Source organism: Ixodes scapularis, unplaced genomic scaffold, assembly GCF_016920785.2.
Source record: "Ixodes scapularis isolate PalLabHiFi unplaced genomic scaffold, ASM1692078v2 PGA_scaffold39__5_contigs__length_11793443, whole genome shotgun sequence".
NCBI classification, from domain to species: domain Eukaryota; kingdom Metazoa; phylum Arthropoda; class Arachnida; order Ixodida; family Ixodidae; genus Ixodes; species Ixodes scapularis.
In genome coordinates, this window is record NW_024609867.1 from 10,201,084 (window position 1) to 10,228,528 (window position 27,445).

Consider the following 27,445-nt stretch of genomic DNA (forward strand, 5'->3'; position numbering starts at 1 on the left):
TTCTAGGTAAGGCAAACTATATACTTACACAAATTACCGCTACAGGGATCCCGTAATCATATGCTGATGGTGGGCGATAGTTCGTACCACAGCGGGGCTGCGTCTGCGCTTCCTCGAGCATGCCTAATTTATTCAGATTGCATTTTTGTCTTCAAGTTTCTTTGTCTGTAGAATTCGCATAGCACGATATTTTACAAGACGCATGCAGGGTATGAAGGCGATGGAAAAAATAAATGGCGAATGGCCGTAAAAAGCACGAACAAGAATGACGCCGGTGAAGGAAGAGACGCGTTTGGAGGGAGAAAAAACGCCCCTACAATTTCCTTCAACATAATGCCGAGTGGAGCCAGAAGCTCTTGAAAACAAAAACGCAAATGCACATGCTGAAAATGCAATAAAAGCTTTTAGTATAACGTAGAAATGTTAACGCACGTTAGAGATGCATTTAGCGCTTGCGCTTGCATACAAGATGCAAGGCAGTTTTAGAATTGAGTTTCCCCTCCGTGTAGCAAAACCCAAGAATCTAACGCTTAAAACGCAACCAAGATGCCATAAGAATTTTAGTTCGAACAGAAAATACAATTACTAGAAAAATAAAGGTTTTCGCCCCGACCAACATTTTGGACTCGTAATATAGAGTGTCGGAAATAATGAGGCACAATCTAAAATGGGAGCCTTGTTAGTTTAAACGCTTTATATATGAGAATGAAACACCAGCTGTGACCGGGTCGTGTCCGCTTGCGTCGCCTCGGCAAGAGAAGTCTCGTATACTGAACTCGCCATGAAGCATTCGCGCGTTGCAAGCAGCGACTTGCCGTGATCGTTGCCACTCTTGGCGGGTCTTCCAACCACCTTGTGACGTGCATATCCCGTAGCACCGCAACGTCGTCCTGAATTGACACTCGCAGTTGGAAGGGCGCCGCCCACGTCTCGCTCACGACGGGCGCCGAGGCAGCTGCTATCCTGGGAGCCGACATTTTCTAACTGCGCTTGTTTGTCATTACAAAACTCCTCGAGCATCTCGAATCCTCTTCGGAGCAACGCAGAGCATTTTTGCGTATGCAAGCAATAAAAAAATGAAAGGCGTGTAGAAAACATTGCAATGCCGAATTAGAGCGCAGCTCCTGAGGTGGAGGACGGGAGGTTATGCCCCTTCTTCCAATCCGTACCCTCCCCTCCTCTTCTCCCGCCCCCCTCCCATTTAGGCCGAAGTTTTCGCTAAATTTCCAGCTAAATTTAGCGAAAATGTTCCCTCTAAGTTTATCGGGGAAACTTAAACCGCTAAAGATAGCGAAGAAATTTTTCGGTTAAATTTAGCGGGAAAATTTTTCAATATTTTTGGCGGAAATATTTGCCCGCTAAATTTAGCGGAAACTTTTTCCAGCATTATTTAGCGGGGAAATGTCCCATAATGCACCGCGCGGTTACGCCCACGCCGACGCCGATCAACGTGGACACGGGCTCTTAAGAGCTGCGTTCTAAAAAAAAAAAATAGCACATCGAAAAAAAAAAAAAGTATGGCGTTCGTCAAGCACAGACCTCGGTTAGTGTTCTGCGCATGCGAAACAGGAATGACGCTACTCTCGGCGTACGCTATTCTAAATATGGACCCTACTGACTTGCAGCGTTGCTAGCACCCGGACTTAAAGCAAAATAAAGTATTGTGGGGGATCTTGATTCTCTGCTGCACATGTGCAAACTTTGAAGCCACGCTCATGGGACAATAACAACAAAGCGTGCTGCGCTAGGCTAGGCTGCCGTAGCCGAACACCGCGTCCACTTTCGTCTGGGCGTTGTTTTCTTCGGCCCGTGTGAACAAATCAAAATGCGCCGTGCTTTTGACCAGCACCTGCTCGGAAGAAAGGCCGAAGTGAGTCAAACTCGTGTCCTCTGACGACAATTTTTGGGAGATATCCGGCCTATCGTAGTGTAGACAGTGTCAACACCATCTTAATTCACGTAAAGAATTAAGTCTACGAGACTTGTGTCGGGTAAGAGTGCTCCATTTAATTTGAATCCCTCGGCCAATAATGGAATTGAGTTGTTGTTTCAATATTTCGTGCAAACCTCCCATATGCAGAATGCATTAGGGATATATCCGTAATTCCGAGCAGCGTTACAACTTGACGACTTACGGCGTCACGCTATGATATCACGTGGCGTAACGTAGCTCGGTGGCAACGTTCGTACATTACCACAGTTGGGGAACTCCCTCGGAAGGGGTGCCTTCTCTTCCCTCCCCTCCGCCCCCCCCCCCCCCCCCCCCCCCCCCCCCCGCCCCGTCACTTCAGTCCGCTTCCCGTCCTTCGAAGCGCCATCTTAATTTTCGTTTACAAAATTTGTGCGTCATACAGTACGGGGGAACGCCATTTAGAGGCTGCGATTTGAAACATACGTATTCCATAATACGCTGCACTTGAAATAGCAGACGTGTGGCGCGTCGAACGACGGGAGGCGAGTCGAAATCAGAGAGGGGGAGACACTGCTCGTGCATGTAGCGTCTATGAGCTGCTGCGTAACTGAGATAATCTAACAACGTTGCTCGGTGGGACCTACCCTGACGTCACGCGACATGGTCACTAAACTGGACATCACGTTGCACCGAAACTTAATTCCGAACGTCACTCTAACTTTGGAGGTCTGAAAGGAATACGAGGCGTCCAGATACGAGGCTGATCGCGAAACCATCGCCCAGCAACGAATCAGATTCACCGCTAAGACGGGTTTGATTGCTGGCTGCACACGCTAACCTGAATGCACAAAGAGATCACATGAATTACGCGGAGTGGAGGGATACCCGGGGTGTTTATTCGTTCGAAATGCGTGCGGTCAAATAACACAAGTGACGACAAAGGGGAGGAGGTTCTTAAAGGGGCCACGAAATGAGTGTTCAACGTCGTCCTTCATAGCTTGAATCCTCAACTCAAAAACGAAATGAGAAATCGCGTGGTCGTGACGAGCTTGGGCACCTGAGGTGACGACTCCAAGCTCCCACTGTGCTTTTTGAGCAAACCATGAAGCTTGTCATTTTCAAGTGGCGATAAGTATCGTCACGGCACTCATTGGCCACGAACGCGAATTCAAATATTCGTTGACGGATTGATTGTCGACGAGCGCATACGTCCGAGTCACGCAGTGCTCGTTTCCAATGCGTGAGCTAGGTTCGGCTGACACGTGCTTGGGCACCGCGAACGTATCACAGTGAAATGGCGGAGAGCTTTCGATGGAAGAGGGGCACGAAATGACTCGCGATATCTTTAGTTTTGTACAAGAAAGCAGCCTTTAGGCTTTCTACGCTTTTTCACTAGCTTTATATTGGCGCAATAAACGATATGCGATTAGTAACGTCCCAGTTTATCCAAGCCGAAAATTCATTTCATGTTCGCGCCTTTCTGAGGGTCTGGTCGGATGTTGCTCCGCATAGCGCTCCGCCGCAGGTCCGAGCAGTTTCAAGTTCTACAGAACAGTCCCCGAGAGCGGCCTGTAGACGCGCTCTTTTTCTCTTGCTCCCTCGCTGGTGGCTAAAACCTAGCACTCAGGGAGGCGGACATACCAGGGTAAAGTTTCTTATGCCATCAGAGGGATCACAGTAGGGCGGAAAAGCTGGGGGAGTACTGTCTACTCCCCCAACTCTTCTTTCAGGGAAATCAAGATATGGTCTCCCTGAAATCGCTCCCATCGGAAGACAGATCATGCCGCCCTAACGGTGGATCTAGAAAAGGGAGCCAATGTGAGTCCCCAACTTCCAATAATGTTGTAGACACCGTGTAGTGACGTATCTAAACTCCACGACTTCACAACGTGAGTCATGTAACCTAATATCACGTGACACCGCGACTCGGCACCGTGATGTCATCAGACCTGGCGTGGCCTAATGCAAGCTTCGTAACCGAGTGGTCAGTTCAACCTTAGTGGCTCTGACCACGTGATCGATATAGTGGCGCGTCGCTACATTTAGTTCACTTGCTCGTCGCTTCCGTCGGCACAGTTGCGTCTATGACGACGGTCACACTGCAAAACCAAAACGTGGGTAGAAAATCACGGAGAGGGAGGGATCAAAACGCGCGAGGGCGCCAGAGCGCTCAGCTCTTTCTAAATCGATTAGTGGGTAGATGCAAAGCTCGCTATCGTTGTCTCAACTCATTCTTTGAACGCGTTCGAGGGCGAACACCGAATTGCGGACGTCGCTGTTAGGCGCTCGAAGGCCTTTGAAGAGTGAGTAGAGAGAGACAAAGGCAGCTAGCTTTGTGTCTAACCACAAACCATTCCAACCAGAGATTGGGGTTCTTACGTCCGCGGGTGCTCTCTTCTGCAATTCTCCCTCAGTTTTCTTTAACTTTTCTTTAACTTTCACCATCTCATGCGTCCTTGACTGGAATTAAAAGAAAGCAGGCCTAACATTGTGCCCGCAGCTCTTGTGTCAATCGACCCGATAAAACGACTGATTTGGTGAGAGCTATAAAACTTTGAAGCGTGTGGCGGCACTGCGAACATTAAGGCGTGCTAAAATAACGATGCTCAACAACGGAACTACAGCCATTTCGAAAAGTGAATTACGCGAAAAGCTTACGATAAGCAGCGCTGATCTTACAGGACTCAATGCAGGGATAGGAGAATTCAGTGCTGAAATTACTTTTGCGGATTAATACCTGACGCAGGCTGAGTAGCGTGGGGTCATCTATAGGGTGTTAGATTTAGATAGGAATTATTTAAGTGACTCTCCTTAACGTAAACCGCGGAGCTTATTCACCAGATATAGTTAACAATAGTTTTCAGAGAAAAAAATAACAATATCAATGAACTTTTGATACTTTGAGTCTCGAACTTCAGATGAGAAAAGAGGAAGTGATCTCAGTTTCGGAAGCAGTTCTGGGTAACGTTTACGGCAATTATGAGCTGACGTAAAAGCGAACAATAATCCACAGTTACGGGACTTGCGGCTATCGAGACCTGCTAGATATTGCGATATTCTTCATATTGCCAAAAGACAATTCATTCGCAGGCAAAGAATTAAAATGCAGATTTCTGATATATTACAGTGTCCCGCATACCCTAAGCAAAGTTCTGACATCGAATAGCCGTCCAGTAATATCGACGACTTGTAAAAGATTATATCAGCTTCAGGAACACTTCGCAGGGCGTTTCTGTCAAACGTGAATGTGACATGAGTTTTTTTAGAGCGCAGCTCTTAGGCGCCCGTTTCCAGCTTGAGCAGTGTCGCCGTCGGCGTCGCCGTCAGCGTAACCGCGCGGTGCATTATGGGTAAATTTCCCCGCTAAATCTAGCGGAACAATTTCCCCGCTAAATCTAGCGGGAAAATATATCGCTAAATTTAGCGCAAATGTTTCCCCGCTAAATTTAGCCGACAAATTTCCCCGGTAAATCTAGCGGAAAACTTTCCCCGCTAAATTTAGCAGAGAAATTAGCGGTAAAATTTCCCCGCTACATCTACCTGGGAAAAAGCTGAAACATTTCCCCTCTAAAGCTAGCAGAAAATTTTCCCCGCTAAATCTAGCGGAAGACTTCCCCCGCTAAATCTAGAGGAAAAATTTCCCCGCTAAATCTAGCGGAAAATTTTCCCGCTATATCTAGCGGAAAATGTTTCTTGGGGGTCACGTGACCCCTACGTGGACCCCCCTACCCCGAGGTCACGTGACCCCACCAAGGTCACGTGACCTCGAGGGGGGTCACGTGACCCCTCCCTCATGTCACGTGACCCTCAGTAACCTTCTCTTCTCCTCAGGAGCTGCGCTCTAATTCAGAGTTACAGGGAGTTGTAAACGGCTTTCACTTTTTTTTGTTTAACTAGAGTTGAATGCTTTACGTCTGCCGTAAATGTGGACTACCAGCTTTTTTTTTCAAAATAAGAGGTTCCCTACACTTTTTTTATAGAAAACTAGACATCTTTCTGTTCTATTTTAGTATGTGTGCATCAAACTAGAACCACTCTGTAGATCATCTAAATATATCTAAGCTTGCTTTACATGAAACATCAGTTATTCAAAATAAAGAAACTCAATAATCTCCCCATGAGTGAATAACAGCCGGGGATATTTTTTTTTTTCTAAATAACTTTGCTGTTTTTTTTCATTCTTCCTCCACTTTCTTGATCCATGGGAGTAATTTACGATTTGTAAACAATATTTATCGAATCCACGGAAATACTGCAGTATTTCTACAATCATCTCCAAGAAGTTTATCGTCTCGTGTGACACAGAATGCGTAAAAAATTGAACGAATAGCAAAACCAAGTGAAAAGCGAACGAAACTACATTGCAAAAAATGTTTTGAATATTTTTTTCTAATGAATGTGTCACCAAATAAGTAAAATGGGCATGGATGAATGCACAATAGTTTTTGTTATGGCTGTTTAAAAATTGAGGCATGCGAAAATGCATTAACTCTGGCCCACCCGCACCGACCAAAAAATGCATTTCATTGTAGCGGGACAAACTACGACCTTTCATTCATTATTAAGATGAAACAGGGTCGAGGAAAAAGAGCCTTCTAAGCTGTCCCTGAAAGAGGAATAACATTCAGGGCAGTCCACAAAAGACGCCAACATAACTCTCAACGATGAAACGCTGCAGACCACGTAATGCAGCAGCCGTACTCATCCCCCCCTCCCCTCCTCTTTCCTTTACATCAAATGGAAGGGCCATTGTGCAACGCAGCAAATTGCGCGTGACTCGACCCTCGGCAGCTTTGTGCGGTATACAAATGCCGCAGTTTCCTCGTTGACTCACGACCAGAGACAGTTATTCTTTTCGCGAAAGTTTTAAGTTTTCCGAGCAAAACTGTTCTTACGAATGCCTCTGGGAGGCGGTGCCAACGCTCTTTGCAGCACTCATATAAGCGAGGCTTTTAAGAGCTTTTGAGATTTTGCAGAACAATACTCTGCACACGAAGCGCATCCCCAAAACTCCTACCGCTTTAAAGAGAGCCGTGCCAACCTTCCTTAGATTCTCTAAACTGGAAATTAATTTAGGAAGCAAAGGTTTGTCAGGCATGGAAGGACAGCTTGTTGTAACGGTGCAGACAAGGGAATGAAACCAACCGAGTGGTTTACACCTATAGCCGTGTTACTTAGGCCTTTTAGCAGTACAGTGTACATTTTTTTGTAAGCGAAACACAATCCATCCGCTCTGGCAAATACAAAATATAAAAAAATAGAGGACGAAGTGTTGATGAATTATTCAGTGTCTCCTGTTTTGTAGAGGCGTTCTTTTTCTTTCTCGACTTTTCGAGAAAAAAACTGTTCAGTTGCCTGGCTTGGCTTAAAACTCTCCTTTCTCAGAGCAGACACTATTCCGCAAAGTAATCTTTTCTGAAATGTGTATTTTCAGATTTCAGTCCCGTATGTATGTTTTCAATTAGTTTCTAGAATTATATTTACATCAAACGAACAGTTAAAAAAAGTATGGATCCCAACATTAAAGCAAGCAAGGCGATCTTCGTCTTTATATAAAAAGTGAAGACATGAATATGTAAGTACATTATATTTTTCGCTTTGCTCCTCAGCCACGCTGTGTTCATCTGAAAAAAAAGAACAGATTACAACCTAAAAAAGTGGTGGAGAATGGAGAGGACCAGTTAAAACCATACAAATTGTCACGTCTAATATTATACTGTTCATGGCGTTTTATTTTTATTTAAACAATTTTATTTTTAAAAGAATACGTGGAAAATACATTATTGCAGCATATGCAGGTGACTTTTACGGCCAGGGGGACATGATATAGAGGAATAATAATGACTACAAGTCGAAAAATTAACTAACCTGGTTAATTCACTTTTAATAAAGGGAACTAAACCTATGGTTTCAATAAAAAAATAGCTTGCTGAGCGTCATCGAAAAACAATAAACAGTTAAATACAGAACGATTTAGAGAGCGTGGAAAGCACGGTGTTGCTGATCAGAGTTTATGCATTGCATTCAGCGTGTTTCTAATTGGAACCACATATTTATTTTCACTAATCAAAAAGTTAATGTTCAAGTTTTCAGTATTATCCACCTTATCGCAAGGATTGTTTTGCTATAGTATATACCTCTCTCCGTACAACTCACCTGCGCATGCCGCATCAGTCTATCCTTCATTTTTTTTTATTTAATAAATCCGTTAGCATTAAATCAAACATCCTTTATAGAAATGAAAATATCCCCTCAGCATTTTAGCATGTTTTGAAATGTACCGCTAGATTACATAAAGACACGGCTTTGAGTTGCCATGTCAAGCAAAGGTCGCTTCGCCTGCTGCCACGGTAACTTCTGATCCTGTATGGACGTGATAGGTTTTTAGATGCTAATTTATACTCCAACGAAACACTCGCGCGCTTCAAAAGCACGGCGACGTATCATCGGCGAAAGCCAGACCTTCCACAGTTTGACCTAAAGGCCTATGTAACGCAATACAGGCAATCAGTTACAAGAGAACGTAAATGTGTGAATCAGCACCAAGATGAATTGCGGGGTTGCTTTACCGAGCCGGTGCCCTGATCTGCAAGGCTGCGCTGGCATTGCTTGATGCAGTCGACAAGAAAGCACGCGTTTGTCGTAAAACATTGTGTATCCTCCTTAACAGGGCGAGACTTTGTGGCAGCATCGAACAACTTTGTCGAGAAAGAAGTCGAATTTCCCAATAGCATGCCTAGGCAACGTAGCGTGCCTGACAGTTCACAACTCCGCGCTAACGTGCCGAACACGTCGAAAAATACTTGAGCAGCCATAAGGTTTGGCTGAATGATCATGAATGATTAACTGCGTTAATGGGCCTTGAAGGGGCATTAAAGCTCCTGTTTCATGGCGGCCATCTTGACTAAGCCATTTGTTGAACCATTAGATGACGGCACAAATCCATGTGGCCGAAAAAAAGCGTGGTATGGCTCATGGCACCGAAGTTTCTCCTCCGTTTTTAGTTTCCTAATTTCTGCCACTCTCTATCCACGTTGCACATTCACCGCGTGCTCTCGCCCATGTCACGCGGTGTCAAAGCAGCCCAATGTGCACAAGCTGCTAAGGAAGATCAGCTAGCTCAGCCAGCTCATCTATCGGAAGATTTCAAGCTGGGTAACTTTCATTCTTTGAAATGAGCTTCTGATGAGCTCCAAAGTTATTGCCACACGCGTTCGCAAATAAATATCTGCCAGTGATTAAAGATCTTTCAGCTTGCCTGCTCCACATTAAGTGCACTAAAAGATATATATTTTCGGCACAAAGGTTTCGGAGACTCGTTTTTTAAGACAATTGTTGACAAGGACCGTCGACTAGGCACATAGGAAAACTCGCCGATCGATCTATCTGATAAATATAATAATAATATCAAAGCGACTGTTTGTTGCAGAATATTGATTTGCAGGAAGGTTGGTTCTTATTGGTTGAAGTAAAGTGCCTATAAAAAATATGCTTACAAAGAACGGTATGTCTCGCAGTGCTGACTAAGGTATAGTTTTGTTGTTATAGTAGACAGTTTCGAAAACTTTGATAGCTACACTTGATACTCCGTTGCTCCTTTGCGCAAGCATACCCTATTGTTATCAGACTGCCCAAAAAATAGAACGTGTAATAAAACTTCCTAGTGGCGGCGGGGATTTTAGAAATGATGTGATGTATTTCTTGCGCAGGTGAACGGAAAGACACCGTTCTTTTCCTGAAAGAAAACTGTTCATTTTGACTGTTAGTTGGCGCTGCTCGTAAACTATAGTATCGTGTATAACGAAGTAAATATTTATACTCCATGTCGCTGTAAGTCATTTCGCAGTCGACGCCGCAAGCCCATGACGCCAACCAAGTAGCACCAAAAACGCTACGTCACGGAGCTCCTCTTTTAATGCGCATATCAGAACCGGCTACACTAACCAATCGGAGTGCATGCGCGATGAACTTGTGCATTTGAAGTGCATGTTATCGCTTGCGTCCCTTGTATCTTTTGACCGCAACTTGACATCCTATAGCAAAAACTATTTTCAAGAAACAGGTTGAAAATTCGACTTTTTTTTTACATTAACAGTTGGATGGGGATTGAAACGTGACTGGGTGCCACAGAACACAGCAATTTTTCAATGCGCTACAGATATGTTATTGGAGTTCCTGGTTAACAGTTCAACTTACAATAAAATAAAACATTCCATACACTGAGGTATAAAAGTGTGCGTAAAGTTCAAGAATAATACGACAACCTAAAGTATATGATGATCTAGCGAACACTATTTTCTCTTAGCATAATTGAATCATCCCCCTTTCTTAGACATCAACGCCTTGCGCCCATGCACTAAAATAAGAATGTCCTTAAGAATATTTAGATGACAGACATAAAGCATCAATAATCCGTAATTAAGCTTTTGTGCGCGTCTATATTTTTCTTTACTCGGCTCTATAAAGTTTCTTTTCATTGAATCACATAAAACATAGTTCCATTATTGTATCAATTTCGAATTTTCTCGACAAAAAATTAAAATCTTCCTGAGGACTGTAACTGTCAAGTATCATTGAGCACAACTCGAAATTTAATGCTTTCTTCTAAACTTTTTTTTTTCCGGAATGACACAACTTGTTGGCAATTCTCCTAAAGTCACTAGATCGTGGTAAACAAGCACGAAGGTGTTCATATTGTCGTCATCTTGGTCCACTATATAGCCGCTTTCTTCTTGAGCTCTCTATCTTTAGTTCTGGGGAGCCCATTCAAATACGCATGAGAGGTTGTTTTATAAAGGCATTTCTGGAATACCGAGATTTTGTTTCCATACTGGCAAAATAACCGCATAATCACGCCACCAGTACATGCGGTTTGCAGCATATAAGAATACTTTTCCTGTAGTGAAATGAGCACGAAAACAAAATAATAGTGAAAGATCTGTGGGCATAAACCAGATTATTTCATTAATTGCATATACACTACAGAGGACGCTTACATTTACGTAAGCGGTTTCGGTACTATGACAAGCCATCAGAACCTTGGCGCCCCTTGTTCAGAATGATCCTTTCGAAGCTTCAATAGGACCCGCTGCCGATTGCCATGGCGACGTATACCGTTAAGGCAATCAGCTTGAGACGTTTTGGTCGTCCGTATGTCGCTACCTATTTGCGTCCTGCCGGTAGGCGGGGAAGGCAATTGCGCTTTTTTCACGGGATCCAGTGACTAAACTTCCCAAGCTAGAACTTTCCACCATACGATTATAACAGGTGACATGATAAGAATGCTGCATAATCTTGAGTGCTCACAAAGGCATGGGCGTGAGCGCTCCAAGGCAAGCACCCTGAGTGCAGTATGCAATACACTTTGGATACTTCGAGCAGCCTAAAAATGGGGTACATACGTACTTAGCATCGTCCAAGATATCTTCATTTAGGAGCAGCAAGTTTACAAACAACAATAACCGCATGCACATGTTACACATGCAGAGAAAAGCAGTAGAGAGGTAATTAATCACGCATAAGGGAGGAATCATAGCCCTGATCATTTCTCCACCGCCTCTGGTACTCGACAGTTCAAAAATATTCATTTGCAGCTGAACCACCTTCATGATTACGAAGGATACACGTTAATTGCTTTGGTATCCTCAATATTTCGTTTAATGCGTAATATATATATACGTTGAACGAATGTCTACGTTCAAGGAATACTGTAGCTAAACCAGAAATGTTACCCCGCATTACCGTCGCATTCTTTTTTGAACTTTCATAAATAAAGTGAATTTACTGCAACAGCACCTTATTTTACAATGAAGTTTGTATTAGGTCCAAATAAGGGTGCTGAAAGTATAAGTACACGTGTGTACAACTCAATGAAGCAGAATTTTAGCTTTTTCTAGGTGTAAAAGAGTTGTAGTGTATGGCTTTCGAAAGTGTCGTATGCGCGAGTTGTCGTGCGTACGAAACGGTTCACTGTGCAAGGTTAACTTCATCTGCACACTGTCGAAAATTGTGAGTTAAATAGAACTTAAATGGTCGGTTTAAGAAAATGAGAACAGGAAGCGCAGCATAATCGGTATGTTGGAAGCAGCGCCACTTTGCATTCCAAGAATAGAATAGATTAAACTAAAGCAGAAATTTCCGGATTTAGCATTCTCTTTCCTCTGCAGAGGTAAATGGAATGAGGAGACTTTATTACTTTGAAATATTTTTGCCTGCTCGATTTTCTTTTGAACCTAGTTTTGGAAGAATTACCTGGTGTTTGCTGTTGCGGCGCTGCTGCCAGCCAGCACAGAGATGACACCATGGTAATATTGACACATGAGACATGAAGCGTGGGACCGTTCTCGGACACTAAGACACGCAAGCATTCTCCAGACCTCACTTTTTTGCCTACCATAACAAGCTTAAATTACGAAACCGCATTCGCCGAGTAAACTGAGTTGGTTTTGAGGCAAATTTGACGTACACTGCTACTCTCAAGAAAAGATGCCGACGACGCGACACTAACCCTAAGTGCCTTTCGTGCAATCACAGAACACACTGCTTCCGCAATCTGTAGGTCACGGTGATCGTCATGAAAGCAGGTTGACACCTTTATATTGTTTTCATGGACACATATATATTCTCGTGTGCCTCTTTTTAGTGACTATGATTGCTAATATTAATAAATAATAACACTAATACATTCAATTTATAAGCCACACGCATTTACCTGAGGCATTAATTGATCAATAAACCCTGCAAGCATTTAGGCTTGTAGAGCTAAAAAAACATCGCCAATGATTATGTCCGTGCTACGCTCGACGATTTCCTAAACTTTAGGGACCATCAATTCTTCGGCCTCCCTCCGCGTGTCTCTACAAAACTTCAAACATGTTTTCATTATTTTTTAATTTAAATCTAAATGAGGCAACAGAGGGCCAATCACGATGAAAGGTAGCTAGAAACATCAGTTCATTTATAAAACCCGCTTCATTAGATGCCTTTAATTCTATAGTACGTTTGTAATGCAGATGCGCGAAAAACAGTAAAGTCTAATAGGCTGCTAAGTATTATTTATTTGAAAATGAAGAAAATCCCTCGCACACTTCTTCAAATACCTCCTTAGTTTCAAACTTTGAACAGACATTTTATTGTACTTCAATTATCTGTTATCAATTAGGAAACGCCATTACTTGAAGCATTAAAAAATATGTGGGTTTGAAATTTTCGTGGATATAAAAAGGGCCAACAACTACATCTGTAACAAATTTAAAAGTCTAGTTTATATTACCAAAAAGATACTCGGCTAAAAATATATCGCTTTTTAGCAATATTGGGGGGAGGTGTGCAGTACGAAGTGAATCAAACTTGTGAAAAGCCCCCTCCACATCTTCTTTCATTTCCTTCTTAACGAAAAATCATAATCAAATTGTTGTTTGCTCTGATGATCCCTTCAAGAAATGGAAACTGGCGCATCAAAGTTCCATTTCCTCTGATACGACATAAATTATATTACAGGAAAGAGGTTTACATTACTTTTAAAATAAAACCACTCCTTCAAGAAATGCATTCAGAATGATAATGCGAAGATGCAAAAAGCAATAGGGACGTGGCCTTAAATCAACTTTGTCATGGTCTTATTATGGTGCAAATTCAACGTCAAGCATCAAACAAAACAAAACAAAAAACCGGAAACCAGAACAAACATCGCGAAACGCCCCCTTTTTCTGGAGAATTCATGTGATATATTCTCACCATGAAGAGTTGTGAATGGCATGAATGATACACAATATTTAAGTACACAAATAATTGGATTTATCTGACAGTTTTGAGACTGTGCATGCTTTCACTTAAAAAAGTGATAATGTATATTTTAAATTTTAAAAAAAGAATTTTGATAGAAGATATATTTGATAAAGTACGTTACAAATAATATGCATAAGGAAAAATCGAGAAAACCCGAGGTAAATGAAATGATATATTTGTCTGAAAACCAAATTATGCTTTTATACCCTGACTAACGTTATGACAGAAAGGAGGCTAATATATCTAGAAAGTTATATTTAAAAAAAATGACGAAGCAGACCCAAAATGTACTAATCGATTGGAAGACTAGAGGTTTCTAAACTGTGATGTTCATTGTTGTTGTTTTTTTTAACACCCTTTTTCCTGAAATAATTGACACTCGTTTTGTGTTTAAAACAGTAGAGGCAGGGTGTGCAGTTGGTGCTGCGCCAATTTTTTATTAGTTAAATTTTTGTGAGACAGTCCGCCGTGACAATCACAGTCTTGTACTTGGTTCCTCAGGTGGTGACTTCTGTCCTCGGGTCTGGGACGGCATCCTATGCTGGGAGAGTGCACCGGCCAACACGACCGCACGCGCGCCATGTCCGGAATACCTCGACGGTTTCGACACCACCCGTAAGTAGCTGGTACTGAAAGCATTCCTGCGCGTAGGCCGTCGGTTTTGAATTCGAGAGAAGCTGATTCTTTCATCCGATAAAATTCGCATGTTATCCTTTCAGACTTCCCCAACACTTTCAAAACTTACACTGCTTGACAATGTTAGCACCATCAAGAGATGAGTACTTTTCTGGATTTCTGGTTTCTGTACGCAACTTTCTGGGTGCAGAAGGTTGCTTCGTATGCCATTCGATCCACCGAGTGCCCGCTCCCCTTGGCAAGGAGCAGTGAAAACCTCTTACCTGCTTTTCTGAGTATTCGGCGAAGTAACTACGATTTTTCAGTTCAAATTTTCTCTTTCCACTAATCCCACTGAAGACAATAAAGCAGCGTATGCAGCCGTCCCTGTTTATGGTGTGGTTCTGCCTCAACATGTCTGTAAACGGAACACAAAAGCTTCTTGTTTTCCTTTCACAGATCCCCTTCCCCCTTTCACCACAGACGCCACCAACCGTCTGCCTTTGCGTTGGGATAGTTAGAAAATCAAATTGGCTTAGAAAAGCGGGATGAATCACGTTTGTCTTTTAAGACTTAAACTAGGTGGCCCAAGCTACCGCCCGTTCCAAAGAGTGTAGCCATTAACATCCAACATCCCTCCGTCCATCCACATGAACAATGTCATTACGATGCAGAAGGGAAAAAAATATCAGATGGGTTCTAGCGTTCGTTGAAATACGTTTGTTGCTGGTGAAGTGTGCGTGCCCTTGCAAAGAAGAGAAAAATCGACCAGGACACCAGGACAGTCGGAAGGTCTATCATGAGTGGACATACAGGCACTTCTTCATTGAGAATGCATCGAGAAGGCATCAAAGTGCATGTGCCTTGTGTGTCGCGAGCCCCTCGCCGTTCCTGAAGAATACAACGGCCGTCGCCACTGCTACCGCAGTCCGCTGCCAAAATGTGAAACATGTCACACAAATTTTTTTTAGTTGTGCACCCGAGATTTACAGGCAGAAAAAAAAAGAAAGCAACCAGATTCTATGATGGCTTCTTCGCGATAACATTGTCCATCGCCGTATTTGGGAATAGTAGAGGTCGGATCATAATTGCATACAATGTTATACTTTTTGCAGAAAAAAAAAGTAAGTCGGCAATCCAGTAAAGGTGAGCGATACAAAAAATTGTACTCCCTTCAATCTCCTGTGAGCAAAATACATGCTTGGAGGCCTCACGTGGTGAAGTCTCGTTGTCATGATAAGGCAGGTCCCGCCGCTCTCACGTGCTCCCCGTACTCAAACGCTTCGTTTATGACATTTCTTAGAATGGATGCTTGGGCGAGTTGGATATTCATATTGTCGGAGAAGCGCAAAAGTAAACTCCCTCAGGCTGAAAATGCACGCACACCAGAAAAACGGTTACTCACGTCGCGCTGACTTACAACTCAAATTGTATTTTCGTCTTCTTTCTTTTTTCTTTTACCCGTATTAAACTTCTTCGTTCTCTTTTGTACAAACAAATATCAATGTCTATCGCACATTACCTTCGAGAGTCAAGATATAACAGTTCTTTTTCATAAGCGTTATGGATGGACTGCGGCAAACAGTACATAGAACAAACTGGAAGATGTATAAATGACAGATTAAGGGAACATAAGTACAACGCCTGATTAGCGAACTCAGGACTTTTCTCTATATTTAGCGGAAAAAATTTTCAGCTAAATTTAGCGGGAAAAATTTTCTGCTACATGTAGCGGGAAACTTTTTTCGCTAAGATTGGCGGCGAATTTTTCCCGCTAAATTTAGCGGAGAAACTTAACTCGCTAACTTTTGCGGGGAAACTTTACCCGCGATATTTAGAGGGAAGATGTTCACACTAATTTTAGCGGAGATATTAACGTCACTTGACTTAAACACGAATTCAGTTTCCCCGCTAAATTTCGCGGGAACATTTTCGCTAAATTTTCCCGCTAGATTCACCGGGAAAATTTTCGCTAAATTTTCCCGCTAGATTCAGCGGGAAAATTTAGCGGGAATATTTCCCCCCTAAATTTAGCGGGAAAATTTTCGCTACATTTGGCGGGAAGTTTTGCTTAAATTTGCCGCCGAATGGGAAGTAGCAGGAGAGGAGGAGGGGAGGGTACGGAGGAGCATACCCTCACCTCCGTACCCTACCCGCCTCCTCCTCAAGAACTGCGCTCTAATTCGGCATTACAGAGAATTGTAAACGTCTTTCGTGCCTTGTTTACACAAAAAAAACAGCGAAATTGCTCTGATTTCATTTAATGTTAAAACGAAAAAAGCGCACACCATATTTCCAAAACAGTAAAATTCGAAAATGCACAACCATAGGTATAGAGTATATGGGCTGCATAAAAAATATAACTTGTTCACCTGAGTAAGTAAAATAAATATTTCCGAAGCAAAACGCGAACAGGAAACATTTTCGCTTTAAACATGAACCCCTTCCACTATCCTTTATCCTTCAAGAATTTGCTTCGTGCAGAATGTCCACTGTGGCCTACAAAAGGTTAGTACTTCATAGACACTGATTGCCTAAGAAGCGCAGTGTGGGGTAATTCTCGGAAATAGAATTACCGCTCAAATGCCAATCAGAGTGACTCATTGCACAATAAGAACGTCAACTAAGAAATGATATAATGAGCGTTAACATAATAATCGAAGCACTGTCTTCCTTAAGCTGTCAGTGAGCATTGTCGGCCATGCTGACAGCAGTATTGAAGACAAGGAGATTCATAAATGCTAATTTGTTAAAGTCAAACTAAGCATAACTTAATATTTCTTCTTAATAGACTGAGAGCCTTTTTTCATAAACGTTGACGTAACTTGTCGATATGTGCTTATATACTGTGAAATGTATGGGGGTCATTCCTTGTCAAACGTCCCATACGTTGCGCTCGAGCCTTTCCGATTTTTAAAAAATCTTCATGGTCTTTAGCCGCGATGCCCGTAGCCATGCCCTGAAATATTTTTGGCGAAAAAGTTTTTTGATGACATGAGCGCGGTTTGAACTTTTAAAATGACCGCATCATGAAACTAGGCATCACTCAATAATTGATGAAAAATCAGCTTTTTAGTGAAACAACTAAAAGTATTTTTTTGTGAAATTTGCACGGCTTTGGACTTACAATGTGGTTGGGCTTGTGAAGTTATGATTAATTTAGATATTTGTTAAAAATACTAAATTTTTCTGAAAATTTTAACATCTTTGTTATTTTATTAAAAAAATGTCTAATTGCTTCCGGGAGTTAGTATAACTTTTTACCGGCTGCGCTGCAGGTATATAATCAATAAAAAAAAATGTTTAAAACGGCTAAAATAAACATCTGGAACTAAAGAAAAATCCTGAAGTTGCAAAAAAGTGCGTTTTGACGCATAAGCAGCCGTTTATTTCACCCTGAGGTAGTTTAAGTAAAATACAAAATATTTTAGGTTTGGAAGAACGATCGATAGTCCTTTCATTCTGAAAGTTTAATCGAAGTAATTTTTGTTTAAAGCGCGAAGACAATATTTGAAGTTCAACTCTCCCACCACAACCCACGTCACTTAAAGCGTGCGACGGTCTCACGGTGTGCGCACGCAGGTAGAAAGCAGGACCTCGAGTTGTCGGGTACATCTTGGTGGGAAGAGGTTTTTTCTAGTCTTGTTGCTTTATGGCTTTATGGCAAAAACTGTTTTCTCGCTTTGAACAAAAATTACTGTGATTAAACTTTATACAAACAAAGTTTATCGATTGTTCTTGCAAACCCACCATATTTTGTATTTTTACTTGGATCACTCCAGGGTTAAATAAACGGTTGTTTATGTGTCAAAACGCACTTTTTCTGCAAATTCAAGATTTTTCTCTACTGCGTGATATTTAATTGAGCGGTTTTAAACATTTTTTTATCAATTGTATACCTGCAGGGCAGTCGATGAAAAGTTATATTAAGTGCCGGGAACAGTTAGATATATTAATAAAATAACAAAGATGCCAAAATCTTCAAATTGTTTTAGTTTTTTTTTTAAATATTGACATTTTACAAAGCTTTACAAGCCCAACCACACTGTAAGCCGAAAGCCGTGCAAATTTAAGAAAAAGTTGTTAGTTGTTTCACTAAAAAGCTGATTTTTTATCAATTATTGAGTGATGCCAAGCTTCACGCTGTTTTCAAAAGTTCAAACCGCGCTCACGTCACCCAAAAAAAAATTTCGCCAAAAATATTTCAGGGCCTGACTACGGACATTACGGCAAAAGCCCATGAATTTTCTTTAGAAATCGAAAGGGGTCGAGCGCAACGTTTGGGTTTGAAGAAAAGACCGATCTGTTTACGTCTTCGTAGTTCCTGGTCTTTGCAGAAGTTTGTTACATGAGGAGACACTGTTATAAACTTAGCGTTTGTTTTTCTTTTACGTCTCTGGACTTCAAAACCAAAGGGCTATGTAATTTCAGACGATTTGTGCATATTAAGGTTACTTAAATATTTAAGCCTATTATTAATTATATACGACATAAACGTCGTGTAAAAGATAGTTTTCCAGAAGCAGTATTGTTATTTCTTTAAGTGTTATATATCTGGCGTTTGCTTAGGATCTGTTTATAAAATCAAAAACAACACTTCGCTCATCCCGCGCATTACGTCGATAACAATAATAATCCCCTTCTCCAGGGATTACACTGTTATTCTTGTCCATTTCATTTGTTTCATACTGCCCCTTTGTTCGATCAAACACAAACACAGTTCGACCATACACAGGAAATTCTATCGGCGTAACTTCTCTACTTAATTATTAAACGCGCTTCTGGACACTATATTTTACATTACCATGTTAAAAAAACTAAACAAACTACAGTGGATGAATTCTTATTAAACGTAGAACGTTATCTCGGTATCCATGCATGCACTCTTAACTTCAAAACACTTGTTGAACTTTTTCGTTATATCTTCCGCTTTTGCTAGTACTTAAACGTCGTTTATCGGTACAGCTGAGTTTGTTTTTTGCCTCGTCGTCTTTTGTTTTTCGCAATTACTTCTCCTCGCATTTTTTGCATTTTGTGTTGTCTTTTGTGGTTCTTCCGAAAACCTCTTTTTTGACGTTTACGTTTTCCTATTTACATTCAACTTTAAAATCTCCAATGTATGTTAATAAATAATAGCAGCGGATGTAGGAATTTCACAGTACAATTTAAAACAAATGAGGTCGTAAGAAAACTCTGGCGTACTTTGGCTTCTCTATATTTTGGACACTGGAAAGTACTTTTAAGCAATGCCTGAAGGGCTATTCGTGAAAGAAAGATGAGAGATTCTTTTAATCTTATTTTTTGATGCAATGGAGTTTTTCATCGCCCAGTTTCCTTTCTAGTGCGACAGGGGACGATAGTGCTTGAGTTGACCATTCTTCAGGAGCTGAAAGAGTTCTTAGGCCGTCGAAGAACTATTCAAAAACAAAGCTTTGTATAGTGTAGCAGATTGAATCAGTATATGATGATTGCGATTTGGTAGAACAGTAAGAATGGGAGGGACTAGGCGCGTGTGATTGGTTCCTTCTCAATTTCGTGCGCTACTGTCGCATCCACATAAACGTAGCTAGTGATAACAAAGCATTCATTAACATTAAAGAACAACCTATGCAACATTGTAAAACCCTAGACGTCTCGGGTTTTACAATGTTAAAATTTGACCAGCTCGCTGTAATCTTCTTTGTAATTTCTAACCTATACTATTTTGGCGTAAACATGCACATTATTGTTTTAAAACTGCGCCCTTCGATAATGTTCATGTTAGTGTTAAAATAATTACATTGATAGTCGATCTCCATCCGGGACTCATTCCTAACATTTGTCACTCTCGGTTGAATCCCATTACTCTCTGAACCTCTAAAAAAAGAAAAGAGTTATAATTTACGATACCGCTGACTTTTTTGATATACAGGGTGCGGCCGTAAAAACTTTCACATTTGGCACGCCTAGCAAAAATCGAATTTCAAACATACATACCTGAAATTGGGCACACGAACGTCGATTATTCCAAAGTTTTTTGCCTATTTTTTTCAGACATCAACTCTGGAGTAGCGAATTATTAGAAAGATAACAAAAATGGCAGACGTGCATTTCCTATGGCCTATACTGCCTATACCCGCCCGTTCGCCGTCTGCTATCTGGTTCGCGACGCCGCTCCCAGGTGGCGCACTGAACGCAAAAACTCCAGAGCCCTTTTATAAAGGGCTCTGAAAAACTCGGGAAACCCGCTCGAAAGGCTGGTGTCGGGCGAGATAATCGCGATAAAAAGTGATTTGAACCAAATATATGAAGAATTGTTGAAATTACCTGTTTCAAGTCAAGTTCTGACAGATCGTCATGCAAGCAAGAAGACACCATGATGCGACGAGATCATAAATTTATTTACAGCTGCTCGTCTTGTTGACAATTGCGGGTCGCTCTCGAAGACAGCAAGCACCGCTTCAATGAGCTCCTCATTTTTCAGTAGGCTCTCACGTTCACTGACTGGATTCTTTTTTTTACAGTCTTCTTCACTCACAAAACGATCCACCCAACTCAAAACAGTTGGGCGTGAAGGCGGGCGTTTATGAAATGCAGTGCGAAATTTTCGTTGTGCTGTGGCCACCGAGTTCCGCTCCACGTACAACTTGACTGCCTGGGCACACTCACTTGCCGAATATTGTGGCATCGCAGGGCGGCGTGGAAAATATTCTGATAATAACTGCAGAAGACAGTGCAACAAAAGCAATAAATAGGAACAATCAAGATGCCTCAGCAGCGGCACTCTTGATTCCAAAGTTGAGCTTTCACCGGGAACGGACCCGTCAACAGATAAGCAGACGACAAATGAAGACACACGTTCGTCTGCTTTAGAACATATTTTTATTAAACGAGGGAGTCCGCCAGTTTCTAAATTTCAAGTAAAAGGGCATACTCGTTCACATATTTCGGTAAAATCACTTTTTATTGTGATTATCTCGCCCGACACCAGCCTTTCGTGCGGCGTTTCCCGCGTTTTTGCGTTCAGTACGCCATCTGGGAGCGGCGTCGCGAATTAGATAGCAGACGGCGAACGGGCGGGTATAGGCCATAGGAAATGCACGCCTGCCATTTTTGTTATCTTTCTAATAATTCGCTACTCCAGAGTTGACGCTTGAAAAAAATAGGCAAAAAACTTTGGAATAAACGACGTTCGTGTGCCCAATTTCAGGTATATACGTTTGAAATTCGTTTTTTGCTAGGCGTGCCAAATGTGAAAGTTTTTACGGCCGCACCCTGTAGTAGCTCCGGCTTGAAATCTCGAAATATTTTATTAAATATACGCCTTTTACGTGTAGCGCCTATTTTTTGGCTGAATCAGGTTGCCTTGCATAATTATAATCTCAGTAATCGGTGAAAGAGATAAAGGATCAGCTGGTGAAAGAGCGTCACATTTAGCTCGAAAACATAGTCTGTGGTAGCTTCCATGTCTATATCAAAGCTGCGTGGTTATCAAAGAATATTTGTCATGGTGTGCGTGCTCACGATGGGCACCAGTTAGGTGATATAATTCATGCGGAGGGCAAGTTGGTCTGCTTCTTGCGCAGGGGGTAGCGGTGACGTCAGAACGCCGAGCCCTGATTGGCTGATCGCGACCCCCTATCTGAGCGTCGCCTGCTCCTTCTCAACGTCGTCTGCTCGAAACGTCGTCGGCGTCTGTTTTACCTTTCCTGCGACTTTCAGTAGTGCAGAGGCCAGATTCACGAAACAGTCTTACGAATGTGCGTAAGACAAAACTTAAGAACAAATTGGTATTCACGAAACAAAATTTTCGTAAGTTTTGCGCAGGTTACGACAAAATCCTACGACAGCTCCGAAGCTGTCTTACGCACTTCTTACGATAAAATCAGCATGACCGACAGCTTCGCGGTCGCGACGACCCACAAACGTTTATTTTTCTACGTGTGCTTCTCACGCGTCACGACTTCAAGCTGCAAGAAAAAAAGTAAAAATTACTTAGAACAGACCACGGCGAACAGGAACGCTGGTTCCAGAAACACCCGGGAAAAGCTCCAACGGAAACGATTCCACCGAACGCGACCAAGCGAGTTTGGCAGGTAGGCCTAGCAGGAACTCAGCGACTCGGCGACCGTCTGCCTACGACCGGCTGGCGTACTGAATGGAATATGCCCGCGCGACCCTTGTGAGCCCTTCCAGTATTATACTTTGATCACTGACCTCAATTTTAGATTAAGAGGTAAATTTCTTCCTCTTGCTATCCCCTTGTTTTCCGGGGCAACGATGACTGTCGCCGGTGAAAAGGCGGTGAATCTACGACAGACACAGGAAAGGTAATGCAGCCATCGCATCGACCAGCAGACGTAGAGCAGACGACATTAACTGCGTTAAAGAGTGAGGGGTCTCGCCGCACACGAAAGGAGGGAAAAAGTATTTGGGAGGGAACTTGCGGACACTAACACGCTCACTCTTGGTTGTTAGGAAACAAACCTCGGCGCCTCAGAGCACCTCGCCAGTGAGTCCCTTGACTTCTCTCCTTGATGCGCGTCTGCTAGTTGTTAAAGACAAAAACAATGTACCGCTCCAGTTATTTCGTCTGCCCTCTCGAAAAGGCGAAGTCGAGCTCGCTCGTAAAGAACTGCACTTCCGAAAGTCGAACGAAAGGTAAGACAGACGCAGACGACGTTGCGAGCAGACGACGTTGCAAAGAAGCAGACGACGCTGAGATAGGGGGTCGCGATCAGCCAGTTAGGGCTCGGCGTTCTGACGTCACCGCCACTTCCTTTATCATGCGCAGAAGACGAAAATGTGCCCACTTGCGAGGCGTATATGTTAAGATTGAACTTTAGGAGTATGAAAACATGTTCTAGTTGAATACATTGCAAATTCACTCGTATTCTCTTAGCGGTTTTGCGAATTACGGGGGACGTAAGCTTGAGCAATCAGATGGCCTTTGTTGGCCAGAATGGCCTTTGTCGAAACACGTTCTGTGGAAACGTATGTCAGGGAAGTCTGTGCTGTCCAAGGACCTTTTTGATCGTACTCATCATGTTTTGACGTGTAAACAGTGCTTTCCCAAATCAAACACGACTCTAACTAAATGCATGCACATGGGCTAGTTGATGATTTATTCTATAGAATAAAAGGGAAAAAACGACGAACACGCGCCTTTATTTTATAAGACGCTAAAATTCGTATCCAAATGCAAAGAAAATAGGCAAAATAAAACCAAAATTAACCGTATATCCACTTTCTTTACTCTACGGGAAATGGAATTGCATTAACTAAAAGCGTGATTGCAAGCGGGTAGGGAAACACAAAACACTAAGACAAAAATATTAATATTTTTGGTTCAGGGTTTTGGGAAACACCCAATAAAGCACAGCGCCTGAGATCTTGGAGCATTTTTTTTAAAGGTCCACGTACTTAACTAGAACTGTTTATTTCTTCTTTATTTTGTTTGTGCAATATGGTTAACTTAGTCAAATTAGAAAAAAAATACGGCTTGGAAAAAATAATTGATTTTCTTCGCGATCTCGTTGTCGGCTACTGTAGACATCACCGCGCGAGTTTAAGGTCGTAATAAGTAGATTACTGCCCCATATGGGGGGCGGTAATTTATATTTTCATATATTTTTTGGCACGTGTGATATAAAAACATATAGAGCTTCGTCAATATAGTAATAGCTGTTTTTAAAGTGTAAAAATACTTTTATTGGTGCTATTGGGTCGCTTAGTAACTTAAAATAAAATAGCCTTTCTGTAACTAAAGAAAGAAAATAACTTCAAAAAGGTTTGCATCTAACGAGACATCAGAGTTTGGAGTGTCTTCGCTTTATTACCTTCATTTGGCGATATTGCGGACATCTGAGAACGCCGCGATCAACACAAACCTCTTGCCCCTATCGCAACTTTTTTTAATGTATTCTTTGAGCAATACTTGCTTTCGCGAAGCATTTTACAGCCTAAATCCATACCTCAACAGCACGTCAAAAGTCTCTGTTATTCAAAAAAGCATTATGTAACATAACAAATATATCTTGATAACAGACAACTGACCTCTTTTTGCAATATCTCAACTAAAGAAAAAGAAGCTCAATACACAACCCATTAAAATTAAAGCAATTAATTTTACCTTTATCTCGTAAGGCTGCTCTTTTAAACGTCGCAATGAATAAAAAGGCTATGACAAAAAATATTTATTTATTAGAGAAAAACATATTCTGCATGTTTCTGAAGTTAGTGCTTGGAATTATAAGGTAAAGCATCTCTTAACGGCCATTCCTACTTGCTTACGGACCGTGGTTGCTTCTATTTGTTGTATGCACGAAAAGGTCCCATTTTCATTAAAATACCTCCGCGCTTTCCATCTTCGCCCACCACATTACGTGCGTTCTTCGACAGTGAACTCTCGATTCATTGCTTCCAATGACATATATGGCGACGGCCTTCCTACAACGGGTGGTGGGTGCAGGGACTGCGAGCAAGCTGTGCACGGAGAATGGCACCTGGTACCTCAACCCGCTGCATGGCCAGACGTGGACTAACTACTCGCAGTGCTTCCTGGCAAAGACATCGGACAGCCTCTCCATGTTCGAGGCAAGTAGGCGTCTTCACACTATCTCTTATCTTTTTGACGGTCGTCGAAATAAAGGTACGATGACGATTACACATACGATGGCGCCCGCATAAAGGCGATAACTAGAGCGCAACACGAGATGTTGCTATTTTTGTGTTTTTCGCGAACATTGAACGTTATATTCGAGTAGTATTTCGTTCTGCTGGGGCTATTTCTAGTTTTGATACTAGACGCTTTGCGCAAGTGACACGCGTCAGAGGATTGTTTAGCATGTCTGCTTCTCTGACTGTGGTGTTAGTGGACATTTCTGAAACGCCAGTGCCACCATTGACCGCGACGGGGAAGTATGGGAACTGCGAGGGGTGTCCCGCCCTTTAGCCAAGGTAACTCTAGCGTATTCGAACTTTTACATGATAGGTGTCGCACGCTACTGCCCGAGTAGCAGCGCCATTCTTAATACATTCATACATTTAGGCGAGAAAACTATACTCAAGCGTTGTTAAAACCAGATGCATTTTAGTTCATTGCCGAAGGAAAATAGAATGTACCAACTTAATAAACTAATTCCCGTAGCAAAAAGAAAAATAGCTCATTTGATACGGAGTGATATCTCGCTCTTTTGGCGTGTGGGCCAAGCGCGATGGTCCAATAAAAACGCGATAGCGTTATCGGGTCCCGTTCGCATTACCTTCTCCTTCACCGTGCAAGAGTGCCTTGAGTGTCTTATTCTTAGTTGACCCTTAAGCTGAGTCTAAAAACTCCGGCTTCAGTGTCAGCTAACTAGTTTCAGCAGTGCTTTGGTTGCGCGTGCCTTGTGTTGTGTTAGCAAGGGTAGAATGCTCGCACTAAGTGCGGCGATTCAAGTCTCAGCTTAAAAGTGAGCAGAGTATATAGACGGTAGCGTGTCCGGCTGGCCACCGAAGGGTGGCGGGCTCCAATCCCGCCTAAAATTTTAAAAATATTTCTTTAAAGCAAAGTAATCACTTTAAAAATAGAAATGATTTGAGACATGCGGCGACCTTTAATTCGCATTACATGTCATGTTTTATTAACTTTCATTTTACGCTTGACGTCACGTTTCACGCGAGCGTAGTGGATTGTTTGAAATTCCCGCTCGAGGACATGTTGTTGTGACGTCATCAACCCCGCAACCAATTAGAATTTGCGCGTCACGCCACTGACGCCGGCTTTTCTGCGAACCGACCGCCTTAACGCTTTCATGTTAAAAAGAGCAGTGGCCAATCCAGAACGATGGTCCATGCAAAAGAGGGCAGCGGACAGACATGCGGTGATTGAGGGCTCTCACCGTATGTGGGAAAATGACCGCAGCGCAGGACGCTGCAAAGATGGCCGTCTGCCGTACAGAGAGACCCAACGCGAATATAGGCAACGTGGTTCTCGCAGTCGCTACGGTGCTAGCAGCTGACGACGGAGAAGCATCCCTTGCTGTTCCCCATAATGACTCAGGCACCCCGCTTGAGGCAGCGCGCTACTTTCCGGCTACTGCGATCCAGACTCTTCAATGCTCCTTAGAATTGAATGCAGATACTCAGAGGTTACCATCCTATGAGAAAACGGCGTAAAACACTGCAGGATTGAAATCTGAATCTGCTGAATTATCGCGAAAGCGGGAGCGCAAAGTGAAACCGAACGTAAGAATGATGTCGACTTTTCACCTTCTGTACTTCTATTTGATGCTTCTAAAACTGTATAGCTTGTGAATACTTTATGTACTCACGTAAGATAATTGGGAATAAATATGTGGATCGACCCACTCTTTATACTATGACGCTAATACTTTGAGGACAGAAGTCGACCACTTGGAAAAACCTTTTGGGAAAACAACTCGGCATACATGGGGTAAACGGGTAAAACGCTTTTTCCAAGACTTACACTCACCCTTCAGCACCCTTATTTTGACCTAATACACCCTTCTCAATTGTAAAATAGGGTACCGTGGCATTGAACACCCCTTATATTGGAAATGTTTGAAAAGGGTGCGACAAAGGCTGAAGTGAGGCGAATACCTTGTTTGAATTATGTTCACGCGCTTTAGACACGCGCTTTAGAAAGGTTGTTTTCGGGACGATAAAAATAATTCTTGCTTATTCGTGACTCCAACTGTCTATAGTTGGCACCACTCATTTTTTAAAGTGGTGGTCATAGTTAGGGCTGAGGCTGCGTTTTGCTATGCCTGTTACTGAGCTTGTCCAGTGTGCCAGTTTCACTGAGTGACACAAATTATTTCCGCTTATACAAGAAACCTAGTGTGTCATACGCCCAAATAACCTTTCATTGTGAAAAATATCGGCGTTTAGCGCTATATTTGCGGTAGGAGTCACGTACCAATTTAGTAACAAAACTGAAACTAATTATATTTATGAATTTAATTTCTCGATATGGGTGCTAATTTCCGTGTCTCTCCTACACCAACATCTGTTTCATAGCGTAAGTGCTGAGCTGAACAAATTGTTCGCGGAAATTTTATTTTCTCACATACGTGTCCCATATGATAAAATAGGGTACAGAACACAGAGGAAGAGGAAACGACGGGTAGAACGAAAGAGCGCTCACTC

At 42.3% G+C, this 27,445-nt stretch overlaps 1 protein-coding gene across 1 annotated transcript in view; it reads left to right on the forward strand.

The window, feature by feature from the left end:
• Nucleotides 1–27,445, forward strand: part of LOC115328068 (parathyroid hormone/parathyroid hormone-related peptide receptor) — a 96,916-nt gene that overhangs the window by 5,532 nt on the left and 63,939 nt on the right. Inside the window, exons 3-4 of the mRNA XM_040210554.1 lie at nucleotides 14,201–14,314; nucleotides 24,765–24,889. Coding sequence (XP_040066488.1) covers nucleotides 14,201–14,314; nucleotides 24,765–24,889 — 239 coding nt within the window. The remainder of the gene's footprint in view (nucleotides 1–14,200; nucleotides 14,315–24,764; nucleotides 24,890–27,445) is intronic.